Raw genomic sequence first — 19,980 nt, 5'->3', positions numbered from 1 at the left:
AGCTAATGTAGTATTAATTTAGCGTTTATTTGATTTTAATTTAGTGTAATGTAGTGCTAATGTAGTGTTAATTTATAGTTCATTTGATGTTAATTTAGTGTAATTTAGTATTTATGTAGAATAAATTTGTGTAATTAAGTATTCATGTAGTATAATGTAACTTTTTAGTAATATGTATTATAATTTGTATAAAATTATAAATGTGTAAAATTAGTAATATTCATGAAGTTTAAAATTAGATAAAATTATAATGTATAAAATTAGTAATATTTATGAAGTTTATTATTAAAATTAAAATTAGATGATATGTTGTTTACATAAATTTTGATTATTGTAGCCATATGCTTGAAAAAAATGTTTGTTTATATAATTATGTGTGATGACTCTCATTAGTTGCAAAAATATTGTTTATCAAATTTTCTAACAGAGTCAATGGATAATGTGAATTATCCGGAGCTGTTGAAATTAGCACCACAGAACCACAGAGCATGGAAAGTTCGTGATATGGTAATTTTGATTATATCTATTAATTATTTGTTGCAAATAAATATTATATGAAGTATTTGAAGGGTTTATAATGTTTTATTTCTTTTTGGCAGCCTTCCTCTTCATTGAACCAGATAAATTCACATAAGACTCGTATTACTTACAACAGTCGGATGGAAGATGCTCTGAAGAGATTAGGGTTGTATCAAATTGCTCGCCTTAATGATTGCGGAGCCGTTTACCAAATTTCATAATGTAGTCATGTACAGCTACATCTCTTTGCTTAATCAAATCCATCCCCTCTTCAAATCTCCAGATTTTTTTCTTCTCAACAAATTTCTTGAATACCTTTTTGATCCACTTTTGAGGGTATCTTTTCCAAATATTTTCACAAATATGCTGTGAACACAGTCGGTGTACAGCTTCACCTTGTTCCTCAGACCATCCCAGATTAGGAGCCTCAAACACCCCTCGTATACCAAGATGCTGGTCCGAGATGACACATATTTTTCCTGGTCCGACAACATTGATACGCAACCAATTCATAAACCAACCCCAATTTTCTATAGACTCTTTTTCACAAATTGCAAATGCAAATGGCAAGAGTTGTTGCTCTGCATCGTAAGCACAAGCCATAAAAAGTTTACCCTTATACCTTCCGGATAAGAACCCAGCATCAACACTGATAACGGGTCGAAGATGAGGCCATGCCTCAATGCATGGCCCAAATGCCCATGCAACCCGGTTGAAAATATTGATATTAAACTTGGTTGATAGTTCACTTTCTAGTAGGTACTGTGTACCTGGATTAGACGCTTTGATGGCAGCCAAAAACGATGGCAGCACCTCGTAAGACTTCTCCCAACTCCCAAACAAGTCCGCAATTGCAAGTTCTCTATCTCTCCACAACTTGTTAAACAAGGGCACTACTGTCCCAAATTTAACTTTAACCAGATGCTTGACCATTTTAATGCTTAACTCCAGATCATCTTTCAAAGCCGGTTTAATAATATCAGCAATTACTCTAGAAGTCATTTGATGACTATCCAACCTTTCAGCACTGCCAAAACATGTGTGGATAAACGGGTTGGTGGAAATTGTCCATGCACCTGTTGGTACTACAATTGCATACAGCTTCCATTTGCATTTAGAAGATTTACATTTAACTCTATACTTTGTTCTGTTGCTGTTTAGCACATCTAACTCTGTGTTTTTGTTTAGGTGAAATTTAGCAAGTTCTGATATTAGTTTGGCTTTGGATTCAAACATTTGACCTTCAGCAAATTTTTCATCTAGCCTGAGGGGGTTTGCAAAAAATGCACGATCCGCGTATGGCATTGGCAATTCATCGTGGAATGAGGAACATGGATGCTTAGGTCCTCGATTGAGGAATGGGATTGAGTTGTGCCAATCCTTCAATATTTCTCGGTCGTTCATTTCAGCCTCCGCTTCATCCATATCTGCATTCCATTCTTCATCCGAATCATCATCATCAAAAGAACTTCTATCAGATTCTGTGTCTTCATCTGATTGCTCACAAAGGCCGTCACCTGCCTGAACCGGAGGTGTGTAGGTGGGTACAGGTACACTGCCCGAGTTAGGATCAAAGCCGGTCTGAACCGACGGTGTGTTACTACCTCCAGGCAAACTATCTGGACACGGATCATAACTGGTTTGGTTTCTAGCCTGGTGCGCCTCAGCTACCAATTCTATAACCTTAAATCCAGCCACTTGAGCTGCAGTTTGTTTAATGACATCCCAAGTTTCCTCATTTTCTATCAGAAATAGTGAGAAATGGTACGATCCGGGCGGTGCTGTGTTCATACGTACCCTGATTGTCAATTTGACTCGACTCGGAAGCAATTCAAGTCCAACGTATATTTGCCGTCTTATAATAGCAAAACTGGTAGAATCAGATACAGTAAAGGTAAATGCAGCCCCTATGTCATAACCAACACCTGTTGAAGTGCTTTGGAGGTTACCACCATAATACACATTGATCAATAGCAGTGACATTTTGCTGAACAAAAATCAAACACTAAATTAATAAACATATGAGTAAAAAAAAATACTAAATAAACATATGAGTAAAAAAAACACACTAAATATATAAACATATAAAAAAACACTACATAATATATGAGTACAGAAAAACAATAAATATTGAGTAAAAAAAAACTCACAATAATAATCAGAAGACGATGCTGAGTACAATGGTGGTGGCGATCTGTTCATATGACAACTCCTCTACTGAATCTGAAAAAAAACAAAATAAGAAAAAATAGAAGGAAGAAGAAAGAAAAATGGAGATCGGGAAGAGAAGAAGAAGGGTGCGGCTGGGTAAATGGTATAGTGTGAACCTACACCGATCCACAGGAACGGTGGACTAATTTTTAAGCTACACCGATCCACAGGATCGGTGCAGGTTTGTTTTGGTGTAGCCTGCGTGTAGTCGGTGTGGCAGACACAGAATAGGCTCCACCGGTCCCTAGGACCGGTGTAGTTTTGATTTTTTTTGCTCCACCGATCCTAGGGATTGGTGGAGGCTAGTTACAGAGAATCATCCCATCCAAGGCTTGTTTCAACGAAATTTTTTTCATTAATTCTAAATAAAAAAAAAAAATCGAATCCAGGTAGCGTATATTTGTGTTCGGTTTTTGTGATGCTTAAGATAAAAATCAAGATGAAGTATAGTCTAGAATAAGCCAATAGATTAAAGAGTTGAGTAAAAGTCAAACATATGTAATTGGAAATAGGATTAGTGTAACCATTTTTTTATGTTAGGTTGTTACTCAGTTAGTTAATTTGCTTGTACAAAAGTCTAAATGTTATCAAGGTTCAATAAATACAATACCATTTATTTCATGAACCCAACATATCAAATAAATACAATTTTTAAGAGTTCAAGAACATTAGATTAGGCATGAAAAATATGATATTATAAAAATAATAGTAGTAATAATAATATAAAATATCAGATTGAGATATATTTTTTTTTGGCACATAAATAAGGATATTTATTAATATCCCAAAATTGAAAATAGAAAAAATGAAATGGGCTAAAGCAGTGGGCTTGAACTAGATCAAAGTTTAAAGAAAAATATAAATCAACAGCTTAAGCCCAATTGAACGAAGGAATCCCACAATCTCTAACGCACAGGCCCCCTTATTCAGCGCCTCTGCCATGCGGAACCCACATTCTCTTTAACAAAATTAATAATTTTGTATTTATTTTTTAAAAATATAAATTTGGTTTCCTATTTAAATAATGTGTATGGTTAAAACAATAATTTTGTATATTTTAATATAGAAATCATGTTGAATGGTTCAGATCAGCTGTTTGACTTTGAAAACAGAGAAATATATGGCACATGATTAGGGTACAAAAACAATGAGATGTTTTAGCCATACACATCTATTACTGTTCAAACAAAATTGAATTTTTTTAATAAACTAGTTTGAACAGTTAAAAATGAACTGAAAATTATGAATATATGAAAAACCATCTACTACAAAAGTGCTGAAATATTGAAGCCTCGTTGCTGTAAGAAATATGGTACAAATGATAAACATGATTCAAATAAAACAACTGATTGATATGTCTGAAAATGAAATAAATACAAAAACAACTTATATATGCAACTTATTGATACAAATAACAACAACAATAACAACAATCACCAAGCCTTTAGTCTCAAACAAATTGGAATAAGCTAAAAATGAAACTCAATCACAATCATAAAATAAAAATAAGTAGTAATAAAAATAAAAATAATAAATATAAAAGTGAAAGTGAAAGTGAAAGTGAAAGTGAAAGTGATAATAATAATACTAATACTGGTATTAACTATATTATACCTAAATTTATTGATACAAACTAGAATTATATTAATAGGCACACAACACAAACAATTTATATAGAAAAGCAAGAGTACATATATACAAGGACCCAACATACAACTACAATATGCCAAGAGGAAAATAAGTGGTACAAATAACAGTGACAATTCAAACATTCGTATCACCAGTAACCGCATTGCTCTCGCTCTCATGATCCTGATGCTCGGTTGGTTTGGGCCTAGTAACAATACCAGCATGGGTAAGTAATGCCCATAGTTGTGTGATCAACTCTCCGCTTTCTAGAAGTTTCTCATGAGCCTCTACATTATCAGATGGAGCGATGAACAACATCATCTCTGCCCAAAAATCAGCCAACATTCTCCACACCTGTGCTCTATCAGCACAATTCATGAGATCTTTCGCCAGCATGACACCCTTTCCAACAACAGAACTTTGAACCCACATGGCCTGTAGTATATAGCTGCAGAGATATTTTTCCCTAGGTTTTTTATTACAGGACCAAGGAATGATTAATACCTCTTTTGTCACAGTTTCGTACACTCCTTTTGTCCACTCAACCTCATCTGGTAAGAGTTCTGGAAGGTACTTTACTAGATAGTGGCAATAGCTGGACAACTCTAAGGCCACCACTTGTGCCTTATCAAAGGGATTGTTATTTCTTCGGGGTGTAGTTTCTTGACGGGGATCATTATTTTGGTGAGGTGAGCATTCCTGATGGTGAAAGAGGGTTGTTGCGATGTTCCAAACAAGGATGGCCTCTGTTGTACTATCATTAGGATGGCAAACCAATTTCAAATGCTCCATGCCATAGATTTTTAGTGTAGTCTCTCCATTGGTGAGTTGACCAGTACCATTGTTTCTCAAGGATCTTAGTATAGCTTCTTTTGTATCAGTACTGTGATGTACAGTTGGGGTTGATGTTGGTATTATTCTTCTGATCCACTTTGGAAGGTGTGTTAAAATTGATACATCTACTTTTATACAAAACAAGATAGTCTCCGGTTTCAAATCAAGAACAGAGGAATAAAATCTAGGTCCCTTGAAATTCTTTCCTCGTGCTTTTCGTGACACCTTCTTCATACAATTTGCAAGACAGTAACGTAGTTTCCTTAAATAAGAATGTGCCAGTAGACGGTAAGATCTGTTCCACTTGGCAGGGTCTTTAATGTACTTTTTAGTAAAATTAAAATTTGTCCAGCGTTTGGAATTAACCGCTGTTAATACTCTGGCTATTTGGATGTATAATGTGCATGCAAAAACCAGTAACTCTGTGATGGCTTGATCAAGAGAAGAGAAAATTTCCGCCACAACTGAACCTTTTCTAATAACATTAAAAAAGCATTGATTCAATGCTCCTTGTGACCCAAGAGATTTCCATGAAGAACTCCAATCAGTAATGTCTAATTCAAGATGAGACCCAATAATGTAAGAAACGATGATAAAACCAATCGAATCAACTATAACAAACCAGTGAAAATAATTATAAGTAGGTACCTTGATGTGCAAAAAATCAGAAACAAACATTAGCTCAACTTGGATAATGCTAAATACCCTCTCAATTGAATCTTCTTTTAGATTGCGGCCTGTTTGAATATCTCGATTGCTGCCAATATAGTCAATTAGGTCTTCTTGGACAAAATCAAGTGCCTTTCTATATCCGGCCTCATCTAGTGGGAGCTTGGCAAACCTACGCCTCAACATTTTAGCGAGGGCAAGGGAGACGCATGTGTCACGCCAGTCGGGATATACCCAAGTAACCGCTTCAGATAAGTTGAACTGGAAAACTCTGCCAATCGTCAGCACCAGGGGCGGAGCTACTGTTCATCACTGCCTACCCCTGGAAAAAAATAAATAAATTTTGGACCAGGTTTTCTAATGGGCCTGAAAAAAATCTGCCTACCCCTGACCCAATTTTTTCACAGCCCGTTAGGAGAAGAGTGCTTCCTTCGCTCCGCTTCGTTAGCGAATAGAACCAAGTCACCAACCACGCTTCTTTGCTCCGCTGCAGCCTGCACGCACGCGAGACGCGACTGCCTCCGCGGCTCTGCCTAACCCTAAACCATGCGACTGCCTCTCCGCTCCGTGACCACTGACCACGCCTCTCTGACCTCCGCTCCTTGCCCCTCTCTGCTGGTTAGAGTTTCTTAATTGATATCTTCTTGAAATGGGTATTGGGGCTAGAATTGATTGATTCCTTACTTGTTTGGGTGATTGGGTCAAATATATTGGATTCAGAAATTAACTTTTGTAAAATAAATTAGTTAAACATGCATTTTCAATTTAACCACTGTGAACTAAAAATTTTAGACCATTGCTTGAATAGATATTAATGGCCATATCGTTGCACAGCAGACACATTATCTTTTTTTCCTTTTTTATGTTTTATGTTTTATTGTTTTTGTTTAAGGTTAGCTTGGAATTGTCAGCCAACACCGTATCAAGTAAAACATTTATTGTTTTGGAGTTTTCGGTAACATAACAGATTATTCTATGAGGGTTGGCAGTTGGCACCAAATTTATTGGATGTTATTTGTTGTATCTCACATCAAGATGTTAGTTCATTCAATGTATATGTGATGTGCCATTTAGTTTGAAAGCATATTCTTGAAGGATAAGAGTTTTTGTTCTTGTGGAAGTTGCCATTGCTATAATTATTGTTTTCTTTTTTCAACTTATATATTTCTTTCATAATTTAGGTTTGCCCTGTACATTTGCATTCTCGTCTCCTGGACTTCCTTAATGTTGCAGCTAAACAACTGGTATCTAATATATTGTTCTTTTTAATTTATTTTGACAATTTTTCATTTGCATTTAGTTTGTGTTTTTCTAATACTTGCTTATTTTTTCACAGAATCCTACAGCTGTAAAGGGAGCTGTCTCATGGCAAACAATGCTTGTTGGGCAATTGGAGAAATAGCTATCAAGGTCTGTGCATATTTTTCATTATCGCATGGATATGCAAAGTGATGATGATTTTTTAGAGTTAAAGGGCATAGTTGAACTTTCTCAAAAAATAGTGGAAAAGAGAAAGCACAATGTTTATCCATTAGTTTACAAATTAGTGAAATTAGCATTGATATTGCCGGTGGCTACGGCTAGTGTTGAAAGGGTATTTTCGGCGATGAATTATGTGAAAAATCGAGTAAGGAATTCAATGGGAGATCAATTCTTGAATAATTGTTTAGTGACCTACATTGAGAAAGATTTGTTTGATGAGGTATGTGATGAACGGATTATGCAACGATGGCAAAATATGAAGGGTCGTAAAGAAGTGCTCCCTCCATTGGCTTGACTATGTAACATTCATATATTTCTTTTTTTATATGTAAACGAATATTTGTTATAAACTTTTGACTTAGTTGAATCTTTTGATGTTCAATTATATATATTGACTTCTTGTTTATTTTGATTGGTATTGTAGTTTTTGTTATGTTAAATTTTTTTTTTTTGCAACTATATATATTCCGCCTACCCCTGGCAAAATTCCTGGCTGCGCCACTGCAAACACCAATTTCTGCTATTCCCACAAAAGTAATTTTATACAGTTACACCAACTGTAGCCACAGACGATCAGAGATTCAGGCCAGCCATCCCTAATTCAGAACTTCTTATTTTTAGAAATTATTTAAAAATAATAGAGCACATTAGATAGATTACGGTGAAATTTTATACAATAGAAGAAACCGAAGCATTATTTAGATTCCTTATAATTTTTTAAGTCCGCATAGTCTGCATTAACTCAAAAGAGCAATTTTTTAGTGAATGCATCTTGGCCGTCTGATTTTGAACCGAGCTAATCCAGCTACATCCTATAATTTAAGTCTTTTAATATTAGTGCAGATCTAGTTCGTACGGATCTTAAAGTAGATTGGACAGTTCAGATGTATTAACTTAAAAAATTCTTCTTTGAGTTAATTCACAGGATACGAATTAATAATTTTTATGTTGATGCAGCCTAGGGCTACACAAAAAGTTCATAGTTCGTGATTCGATTTGAGTTTTGTTCGGAAAAAGTTTATAATTAATTCGATTCAAAATTAGTTCGTTATGAAACAAATCAAACCAATTCGGTTCGAATCTTATTCAAACTCAAACTGAGTATAATTCGTTTGAAATTGGTTCGTAAACTATTTAGATTCGAATTTCAAATAATGCAACTAATGGCTTCAACCATCAATCTTTAATATTATGGTAACTTATAATAATAGAAAAATGCTTCAGCAGCGTAACAAGTTAACAATGGAAATAAGTTTCATTTGTCTAGAACCATGCCGTTATTTTAATCAATTTAGCAGCGTAAAAGGTAAGAAGATTTTGGGTTGGTCCATAATTTATCAGTATAGATTTGTGATAGGTAAAAAGTAAAAGGAAATCGCGTGAAGAAAACTAATGCATAATTACCAGTGACCGCTAAAAAAGTCCGTAGGTTGTGATTCGATTGACTTCAATTTGATTTGAAAAAAATTACAATTAGTTTGTTGATTAAAGTTCATTCTGAAACAAATCAAACCAGTTCGGTTCAAATCTTATTCAAACTCAAATTCAAAATAGAGTAAGTTTGATTTGGTTCGATTCGTTTGCAGTCCTAATTCAGTCTATATGTACCATCTTACCATCGCCGTTGAAAAATTATATTTAAGGGCCTATTCGACGGACGGAGGGAAAATGGAATAGAAATGAGATTGCAAAATTTTTGAACTGATTTTTACTGTTTGCGTGAAAAACTAAAAATTCACTATGAGTGAATTTTTTTTTTCACGTAAACAGTAAAATTTTTTACTGCTGTCGAACAAGACCTAAAGGAACTGAACTGTGTGCTTCATTCTAGTCCATTAAATTTTGCAATGCAGCCTACATAGTGAATTTTTATTTTTTTAATGTAAACAGTAAAATTTTTTACTGCTGCCGAACAAGACCTAAAGGAACGAGATTTTTTTATAAACTATAAATAGAAAAACAATTTTTAGGGAACCAGCATGATTGTTTTTTTTTTTGAAAAACCACAAAGACCGAGTGGAGCATTCGGTCTCCACTTTTTTTTTCTCCAGACCGAATGCTCCACTCGGTCTCACCTTTTTTTTCAATTTTTCACAGATTCAGCCACATAAGATCCGAATAATCCTTTTATGTATATTTATAGAGAGTGACTTGAAATTTTAAAATCCAAAAAGTCGATCCGAACCGTTCATCTTGTTTTCCATTTAATATGTGCTTGGAGACCAAATTTTACATTTTTCTGAATTTTTTTACTATTTATTAAGTCACTTCGAAAATTGTTGATCCAACGGTGGCTTAACAAAACAGTAAAATTAGCAGCCACCGTTGGATCAACAATTTTCAAAGTGGCTTAATAAATAGTAAAAAAATTCAGAAAAATGTAAAATTTGATCTCCAAGCACATATTAATATGGAAAACAAGATGAACGGTTCGGATTGACTTTTTGGATTTTGAAATTTCAAGTCACTCTCTATACATATACATAAAACATATGCCACACCGTTTGCCGCACGGAAAAGTTGAAAAAAGTTAAAAAAAGAGTGAGACCAAGTGGAGCATTCGGTCTGGAGAAAAAAAAAAGTGGAGACCGAATGCTCCACTCGGTCTTTGTGGTTTTTCAAAAAAAAAAAACAATCATGCTGGTTCCCTCAAAATTGTTTTTCTATTTATGGTTTATAAAATAATTTCTAAAGGAACCGAACTGTGTGCTTCATTTTAGTCCATTAAATTTTGCAGTGCAGCCTACTTTTTCTCTCCCTTTAAATTTTGCGGGTCCTTTTTAAGTAAAGAACCGAATTCTAGTGTTACAATGCCCGTAGGCTAAAGTCAAATTAAGAACATTTTTTTTTTTTTTTGCGTGTTACAGTGCCCGTAGGCTAAAGTCAGATTAAGAATTGATAGGGTTAATAGCAAAGTTTTAAGTTTTGACCTTGAAACGCCAAATAAAATGGAAACACATTTTAATATTTATTATGGAGTAGAACTAGGGTGTTCTTAAGTTCATCAAGTTTCTTGATAAATTTAAGTCTAAAACTCATTGAATCGGCTATAAACAGCGAATCTAAACCGTTGAAACCTACCTACTTTACGAGGGATGCGTCTACATGTAAAAAAAATATAATTTTAAAATTAATTTTGCATAGAGTCAAGTGGTCAAAATACATTCAAAAAATGAATGCATTAAAATTTATTTATTAACTTTCTAATTTTGACCAATTCACTTTAAACTAAATTAATTCGAATATTTAAAATTTTCATATGCAGATGCATCACTCGTAAGTAGACGGATTCCAACGGTTCGGATTCGTCATTTGAAGCCAATTTGATGAGTTTTAAACTTGAGCTCACCAAAGACTGGGTGAACTTAAGAACACGCTAGCTCTACTCTTTATTATGTATTTCTTTATTTTTTTCCGGATTTGTCCCAGTAACATTTCCTCATCTTATATCATATCAAGCAAGTCGTCCGGCCATTTTTATTAATATCCCCTTCAAAAAAGAAAATTTTAAAAATAACCTTGTTTCTTATTTTTTTTTATTTCTACCCTGACCGCCAGGCTTACGGGCGGCCCATAATTCTAGTGGAGCGCCTTACCCTCGGGCAGCCCAAACCCCCTGTGAACCGCCCCCATCACGGGCGGTCCATAGCCCCAATGAGGCGCCCGTAACACTGGCGGTCCACGCCCCATGTTATACCCGAACCTCTCTGTCTCTTTACCCTTCGCACCAGTGAACCAAAAAAAAAAAACCGGCAGTTTCCCTCTGCCATTGCCCCACCGGCGCCTGCCCTGCACCTCTCCTCCTCCCTCTCTTCCCCACCGCCACACATAGCTCCTCTCCCTCGCTCCCTCGCTCCCTCGCTCCCTCGCTCCCTCGCTCGCTACCCTTCACCCCCGCTGCACCACCGAGCCGTTGCCTCCTCTATTGAATGTATGTTTATTTTATTGTGATTCGATTAGTTTAATTTAGGATTAGGGTTAGGGTTACGGTTATGGTTATGGTTATGGTTTAATTGTGGATGTGATTCGATTCGATTCGATTAGTTTAAATTGATTGTTGAATGTGATTAAATTGATTGTTAAATGTGATTCGATTCGATTAGAGTGTATGGTTGAATTGCTTGAAATGTTGAATGTGATTCGATTCGATTCGATTATAGTTCAATTGCTTGAATTGGATGCTTGAATTGCTTAATTGTTCGAATTGGATGCTTGAATTGCATATTTTATTGTCGAGATGGACTCTAAAAAAAATTATTTGGTTTAGGAATATGATTTACCATTCTAAAATTGAAAAAAATTACAAATTTATCCATTTTGTTGTCTGTAATGTTAAAACTGATTTAAAATTTATGAAGTACATATTTTACTCTTTAATAAAAAATAAAATTTAGTAACATAAATCTGAAAAATGTTTGACTTCTAATTAATCAATTTATGAGGACAAATGGGTCATTTCTCTACTTCTGACACTTATACAAGCATATACAATAAGTTTTATTTTAACAAGTAAATTTGACAATAGTTTTTATATTATTTATATAATTAATATGTTATATTCGTAATATATTGAATAATTATTATAATAATAATATAATATATTATGGTTATTGTATAATTGTTGAATATATTAATATCATATAATTAGGAGTTTATTATAAATAATTAATCATTTTACTACAGATCAATTGCTTGAATTTGCAGTTGAATTAGAGTTTGAATTTAGTTGAAAATATTTAGAAATTGTATAAAATTGCGAATAAATTTTGATTTTCTTAAGTTGTTACTGAGTAGTATATATTTTTTGGTAAATGTAGTATACCTAGAGCTAGACGGTGGGGAGTACGACTTGAGCCTGCAGCGGGTCCGGCTGGAGCGGGTCCAGATGGTGTGGATCCGACTAGAGCGGGCGCATCCTCGGTTGATCCATTTGGAGAGGGCCCATCGTCATATGAGGATACGACTGGTAGGGGATTTGAGGATCCGATTGGAGCAAGTTCGTCATCTCAGGCTGGTTTTACAGATGGCGTGCATGATCCTGACACATTTAGTCCTCTCCTATGGACCCATCATGTTAAGCACCGCGTCTCATTGGCATCTCTCAAGGTACGTGATTTTTATACTTATTGTAAATAATACTAAAAAATCACACGATTTGAGTCTGACAAATTAATAATAAATACATGATGATGTCATGCTTACGGTGAGGCACCGCAGGTCAGAGATTCCATTCGTGCCCTATAAAGAAATGCAGCGATACCTCTTGAACCTTGGGTTGTATCAGCTTGCCACCATGTCGCAGAGTAAGATCGATCAGTCTCTGATGCATGGTTTAGCTGAGAGATGGCGACCCGAGACCCATACATTTCATCTCCCGGTCGGAGAGATGACAGTCACCCTTGGTGATGTGAGCGTCTTATGGGGTTTACGTATCGATGGCGACCCCATATGTGGCATCTTAGATTATCCAGAGTTGCAGAGGATGATACCGGAGTTGTTAGGGTGTGATCCGAAGAATCTACAGAAGAAATATAAGAAGAAGAAGGGGGAGGAGGAGGAGGAGTTCCGGTATTATGGGTACTGTATTTCTTTAAAGGCACTCCGGTCTCACTTCTTCCAGAATCAGATATTTCCTGAGACTACTGACATTGAGACGGTCAGGAGGTATTATTACACTCTTTAAAGTAACTTAGTAGTTTATCAACAATCTCAATTATTTATATTGATTATTTTATATTGCAGGTATACTAGGGCATATGTGCTGGATTTGTGTGGTGCTGTCATGTTCGAGGACTCTAGCGGTGACACTGTTCCGATTATGTATCTCTCCCTGCTGAGGAACTTGGAGATAGAATCGAGATGGAACTGTGGTGGAGCTGTCCTCGCCCACTTATACAGAGGCCTGTGTCATGATTGTCTGGTAAGTCTGTATTAATATACGTTGTTCTTGAATGTTGGATAAGAAGCACCCAGTTCTTATTTTAAGTTAAATTTTCAGGTGAAGAATAAACAGATTTTTGGATCGCTTCTTCTGCTCCAGCATTGGTTGTGGTCACATCTGCCCGTAAATCGGCCAGTTATATCATTGCCACATCCCTAGTGGGGAGGTCCTGACCCAGACAAATGCCCCACGTACGGTGCCATATGGGGCAGTGATCACAGTCATGAATAGAAGGGCAAGGGGATTTCTTATGTCCGGGGTCAGCTCCAGATGCTTCGAGATGCGAATATCGACTGGTTTTCGTATCTGATATCTCCATATTATATCTAAATTACGGCCCTGATTTACACTGAAACCTATGCTTTAAAGCCTATAAATGTGGACAATCTTTCTTGGAGAAGAGACAAGACGAGGAAAAGAGGAAGAGAAGTGAAAAACGCGAGTTTGCAATGGATCTTCGGATTTTCCACTGTTTTTCATGAACTTTTTCATTTCTTGTTATTTGTGTTATCTTGTGAACATGAGTAGCTAATTTACTTTGTTTCTAGGGCTAAGATGTAGTTTCTAGTTTGGTTTTGTTTGCATGCTACTTGGATTTTGTGTTGAATGCTTTGTTTTTACCTTGTTGTGTAGTATTTCGATTGCTTTATTTGTGCTTGCTTGAATTCATTAGTCATCCTGTTAGATGAATACGCACATCTAAGTGTTAGGAGCCAAGTCTATGACATTTAATCCAACCGAATAAAGTATATGAAGTAGGGTGAAACCAAGGAGTACCCGAAAGGTGAAACTTTCCTTGAGGCGAAAGTCCTTGGATACTTTTAGTAAACCAACAAGTAACTTAGATAAATTAAGTCAAAATGCGAAAGTTGAGGTTTAACGCATCTAAGAGGGGAGTATTTGAGTCCGGTAATCGGGTACCAGGCCAAAATGCGAGAGTTGAGGTTAGGTATCTAGATCTGGTCGATAGAAACCATAAACACTAGTATCAACCCAGAAAATAGTAGCTGCAACATCAACTCGGGGTCCCATACGGACCGTACGGGAATCTGTACGGGCCGTATGCCTCGGGGCTGAACAGAAATGAAATCTGAACCCTGGAAACGCCTTTTTATCAATTGAAAACAACTTTAATTCTCTTTTGTTGTCTTTTAAACTTGTCATAAATCAGTAGAATTGTTAGAACTAAACCAAACCAATTTCTCTCACTTCTAGAATCTTAAGTGATTTTAGGATAAGTCCGGTCATTTTCTTCCGTCCCTGTGGATCGATACCTGAGCATACTCATCGATAGGATAGTACACTTGCTATCTGATTTGACAGAGTATAACAAAGGTTTAAAAGGTATAGCTTGCTATACCGAAACTTTGTAGCATATATTATGTGCGAACAGTATCGTGCATTCTATCGTGCATCCTTTATGAGCCGGCTGACATTAGATCCAGAGCAGAGATGACTATGGTATTATCGGGGACCGGTCGTTTGTTTCTGGATAGTGGAGTACCACTACCCCGATCGGGTATCTCGACAGTTTGGCTATCTCGACAGTTTGGCTTAGATGCTTTCATCCCGGAGTACCCGTTGATGGGTAAGGATGATACTGAAAAGTTCCACAAGTAAGTACTGTGTACTTAATTTCATTATCACTTTAATAATGCCACCGTTTATATCTTTTCTAATTAATTGTACCTGCAGTACGGCGTACACTAAGACCAAAGTCGACTGGAGCCAGCATTTCAGCTTGGAGTACGACCGGGCTCGACATCCGGAGCAGCATTTATGGAGTCCACCATCAACTGCGTCATTCGATGCTGGTCCCGGGGATTTGAGATATGCCGTATGGTACCAGAAATGGGGCATGTCTTCAGTCTACCTTACGGGCCATTATGGCGACACCCTTCGACATAGACTGATGGATTCATCTAGTAATTACATGCCTTAAGGTCCGATCAATGCTCGTGCGGTAAGTACAACTGAAACATACTTTAATTAAAAATTGCAAATTTCAATTACTTACTGTTGTCGTCATCATGTTGTGTGCAGCTGTTGACAGCTATGAGAGGAGTTGGACATAGCCTGGTATGCATGGTGAGGGATGCTTGGCGATATATAGGATGCCAAATGCTCGAGCACACTGCACCAATCGTGGTTTCTAACCTAATATGTCATTAAGGGTCACTTTCGTGAATTAATTGCTAGGGTCGTAATCTAGAAGTCAATCATTTGTTCATGAATTGGATGATTAATATAAATCATTTTGTTCCTTGAGTGTTATTTCTTTTATGAATCATTTGGGTTCATGACTTGAATTGTAAAACTTCATAATATAGATGATAAACACTCTAAATTGTCATTAACCGTGGTAATTAGCAGGAACACTAATTAGCCATAAGGAGGTTAGTATGTAGATTAAATGATGGTCAAGTTTTACAGACCATAAACAAGGAGTTGTCATTTAATCACATAGATACATGTTGTGAACATGATATTTGACTGACCCAGAATGAAACATTATATGGTGATGTGTTTGTGTCATTAACAGTTTCATTCGTGTTAAGTTCTAAAGTATGAGGTGTGGTCTTTCCTACATGAGAAGTGTGTGCTCGTAAATGTTATCAAACGCTATCCGTAAAAGAGAGTTATAAAGGTAGCATTTCAGTATACATGACTTATGCGGAGGAAGAGATGCTCACCAAAAGTATTATCGTCCATCGTATCATTATACGAGTGATAATAACACTGGGCCCCTTGATAAGAGTAGGATTATATGCATGCAGTATGATTAATAGAGATTAATCATATAAAATAACCTACTTAAGATCAAGAAAAGATTTGGTTTGCAGGGATGACACACAGTGGCGTAGCCAGGAATTTTGCCAGGGGTAGGCGGAATATATATAGGCGCAAAAAAAAAAAAATTCAACATAACAAAAACTACAATACCAATCAAAATAAATAAGAAGTCAATATATATAATTGAACATCAAAAGATTCAACTAAGTCAAAAGTTTATAACAAATATTCGTTTACATGTAAAAAAAGAAATATATGAATGTTACATAGTCAAGCCAATAGAGGGAGCACTCCTTTACGACCCTTCATATTTTGCCATCGTTGCATAATCCGTTCATCACATACCTCATCAAACAAATCTTTCTCAATGTAGGTCACTAAACAATCATTCAAGAATTGATCTCCCATTGAATTCCTTACTCGGTTTTTCACATAATTCATCGCCGAAAATACCCTTTCAACACTAGCCGTAGCCACCGGCAATATCAATGCTAATTTCACTAATTTGTAAACTAATGGATAAACATTGTGTTTCCTCTTTTCCACCATTTTTTGAGAAAGTTCAACTATGCCCTTTAACTCTAAAAAATCATCATCACTTTGCATATCCATGCGATAATGAAAAATATGCACAAACCTTGATAGCTATTTCTCCAATTGCCCAACAAGCATTGTTTGCCACTGAGACAGCCCCTTTACAGCTGTCCATGAGCAGAAATTTTGTCCGTAATTAATATACATTCCCAATAGGGAGCTTGATATAATATTTCATTCGATGTTGGTCTAGAAAAACAAATTCACTGATCAAACCAAGCCAAACTATCCCCTCAATTTGAGTTCTAAATTGTATCCAGATAAACAACCTTCAAGAATCCAACAAAGCCAAGAGAAAAATTGAAGCCATGAATATTATAGACCAAAAATATTCTTGCACGAGCAATCTTGGAGCTGAGATCTTAATGGTTATCTCCTCCTCCGTCATAGCAATATCAGTACTGTCTATTTGTTTGATGTCCTTCCGTTCTCGAATTGATAGAATAAATTACCAAAAAACAAGCCTCTTCATATCTTCAGCTTATGCCCTTTTCCTCCCACTCATGTCCTATGAGTTTTCGCAAGTCAAGCAATATAAGCTAGAAGGAAGAGCTCAAGTTATTCTCATCTGGATGGTGCTCATCGAGTTCATTCGTATACTTGATGATCCCCTCTTCAATTGGGGATTAGGAAAGTCGGCCGAGAAATTGGCCCGATTATTATGGGTGGCTTTTCTTGTCTGCAGCTATGCTCCTCTAAATGAAATCAGGATGAGACTCTTGGGCCTCTGTATTTATGTTGCTGCTTATGAGGTCGTGAAGGCAATTATGTTCTACACAGCCAAGAACTCTTACCTAATAGGAAAGAACACCAATTTAATACACAATCACGTGAAGAGAATTATGCTCCAAGATGATCTTCACACAACACCAATCAACAGTTGCGACTACATTGTTATGGGTGAAACAAATCACGAGATAGATGTTTGTAGTAATGGCTACCATCTAGGCCAGAAAAAAGCTAACTCTGAAGGGGTGCTGACGATTGGCAGAGTTTTCCAGTTCAACTTATCTGAAGCGGTTACTTGGGTATATCCCGACTGGCGTGACACATGCGTCTCCCTTGCCCTCGCTAAAATGTTGAGGCGTAGGTTTGCCAAGCTCCCACTAGATGAGGCCGGATATAGAAAGGCACTTGATTTTGTCCAAGAAGACCTAATTGACTATATTGGCAGCAATCGAGATATTCAAACAGGCCGCAATCTAAAAGAAGATTCAATTGAGAGGGTATTTAGCATTATCCAAGTTGAGCTAATGTTTGTTTCTGATTTTTTGCACATCAAGGTACCTACTTATAATTATTTTCACTGGTTTGTTATAGTTGATTCGATTGGTTTTATCATCGTTTTTTACATTATTGGGTCTCATCTTGAATTAGACATTACTGATTGGAGTTCTTCATGGAAATCTCTTGGGTCACAAGGAGCATTGAATCAATGCTTTTTTAATGTTATTAGAAAAGGTTCAGTTGTGGCGGAAATTTTCTCTTCTCTTGATCAAGCCATCACAGAGTTACTGGTTTTTGCATGCACATTATACATCCAAATAGCTAGAGTATTAACAGCGGTTAATTCCAAACGCTGGACAAATTTTAATTTTGCTAAAAAGTACATTAAAGACCCTGCCAAGTGGAACAGATCTTACCGTCTACTGGCACATTCTTATTTAAGGAAACTACGTTACTGTCTTGCAAATTGTATGAAGAAGGTGTCACGAAAAGCACGAGGAAAGAATTTCAAGGGACCTAGATTTTATTCCTCTGTTCTTGATTTGAAACCGGAGACTATCTTGTTTTGTATAAAAGTAGATGTATCAATTTTTACACACCTTCCAAAATGGATCAGAAGAATAATACCAATATCAACCCCAACTGTACATCACAGTACTGATACAAAAGAAGCTATACTAAGATCCTTGAGAAACAATGGTACTGGTCAACTCACCAATGGAGAGACTACACTAAAAATCTATGGCATGGAGCATTTGAAATTGTTTTGCCACCCTAATTGTAGTACAACAGAGGCCATCCTTGTTTGGAACATTGCAACAACCCTCTTTCACGATCAGGAATGCTCACCTCACCAAAATAATGATCCCCGTCGAGAAACTGCACCCCGAAGAACTAACAATCCCTTTGATAAGGCACAAGTGGTGGCCTTAGAGTTGTCCAGCTATTGCCACTACCTAGTAAAGTACCTTCCAGAACTCTTACCAGATGAGGTTGAGTGGACAAAAGGAATGTATGAAACTGTGACAAAAGAGGTATTAATCATTCCTTGGTCCTGTAATAAAAAACCCAGGGAAAAATATCTCTGCAGCTATATACTGCATGCCATGTGGGTTCAAAGTTCTGTTGTTGGAAAAGGTGTCATGCTGGCGAAAGATCTCATGAATTGTGCTGATAGAGCACAAGTGTGGAGAATGTTGGCCGATTTTTGGGCAGAGATGATGTTGTTCATCGCTCTATCCGATAATGTAGAGGCTCATGAGAAACTTCTAGAAAGAGGAGAGTTGATCACACAACTATGGGCATTACTTACCCATGCTGGTATTGTTACTAGGCCCAAACCAACCGAGCATCAGGATCATGAGAGCGAGAGCAATGCGGTTACTGGTGATATGAATGTTTGAATTGTCACTGTTATTTGTACCACTTATTTAATTTCCTCTTGGGATATTGTAGTTGTATGTTGGGTCCTTATATATATGTACGTACTCTTGCTTTTCTGTATAAATTGTTTGTGTTGTGTGCCCATTAATGTAATTCTGGTTTGTATCAATAAGTTGCATATCTAAGTTGTTTTTGTACTTATTTCATTTTTAGACATATCAATATAAGTTGTTTTGTTTGAATCTTGTTTATCATTTGTACCATATTTCTTACAGCAACGAGGCTTCAATATTTCAGCACTTTTGTAGTAGGTGGTTTTTCATATATTCATAATTTTCAGTTCATTTTTAACTGTTCAAGCTAGTTTATTAAAAAAAATCAATTTTGTTTGAACAGTAATAGATGTGTATGGCTAAATTATCTCATTGTTTTTGTGCTCTAATCATATGTCACATCTCTGTTTTCAAAGTCAAACAGCTAACCCGAACCTTTCAACATGATTTCTATATTAAAATATACAAAATTATTGTTTTAAGAATACACATTATTTAAATAGGAAACCAAATTTATATTTTTACTATTTTTTTAAAGAGATATAAAATTATTGATTTTGAATGTTTCAAAAAATTTCAAAAAATAAAAAACTTGTTTTCCAGAAGCACTTTAATATGAAGATAATGTTGAGCGGTTCACATCAA

At 36.1% G+C, this 19,980-nt stretch overlaps 3 protein-coding genes across 3 annotated transcripts; 1 reads left to right on the top strand and 2 right to left on the bottom strand.

The window, feature by feature from the left end:
- Positions 1-705: 705 nt before the first annotated feature.
- Positions 706-1,944, bottom strand: LOC144544118 (uncharacterized). The gene has a single exon (XM_078292529.1). The coding sequence runs from the start codon at positions 1,942-1,944 to the stop codon at positions 706-708; it is 1,239 nt and encodes a 412-aa protein (XP_078148655.1).
- Positions 1,945-4,306: 2,362 nt separating this feature from the next.
- LOC144544151 (uncharacterized) lies at positions 4,307-6,144 on the bottom strand. Its single transcript, XM_078292563.1, has one exon. The coding sequence runs from the start codon at positions 6,046-6,048 to the stop codon at positions 4,495-4,497; it is 1,554 nt and encodes a 517-aa protein (XP_078148689.1). The 5' UTR covers positions 6,049-6,144; the 3' UTR covers positions 4,307-4,494.
- Positions 6,145-16,876: 10,732 nt separating this feature from the next.
- On the top strand, positions 16,877-19,491 carry LOC144544163 (uncharacterized). The gene has a single exon (XM_078292574.1). It carries the CDS (start codon positions 16,981-16,983, stop codon positions 19,300-19,302), a length of 2,322 nt encoding a protein of 773 aa, XP_078148700.1. The 5' UTR covers positions 16,877-16,980; the 3' UTR covers positions 19,303-19,491.
- Positions 19,492-19,980: the final 489 nt, after the last annotated feature.

The sequence above is a fragment of the Carex rostrata genome, chromosome 26 (assembly GCF_964058835.1).
Source record: "Carex rostrata chromosome 26, lpCarRost1.2, whole genome shotgun sequence".
NCBI classification, from domain to species: domain Eukaryota; kingdom Viridiplantae; phylum Streptophyta; class Magnoliopsida; order Poales; family Cyperaceae; genus Carex; species Carex rostrata.
Note: the sequence above shows the minus strand (reverse complement) of the source record. Positions and strands in the feature narration are given on the sequence as shown.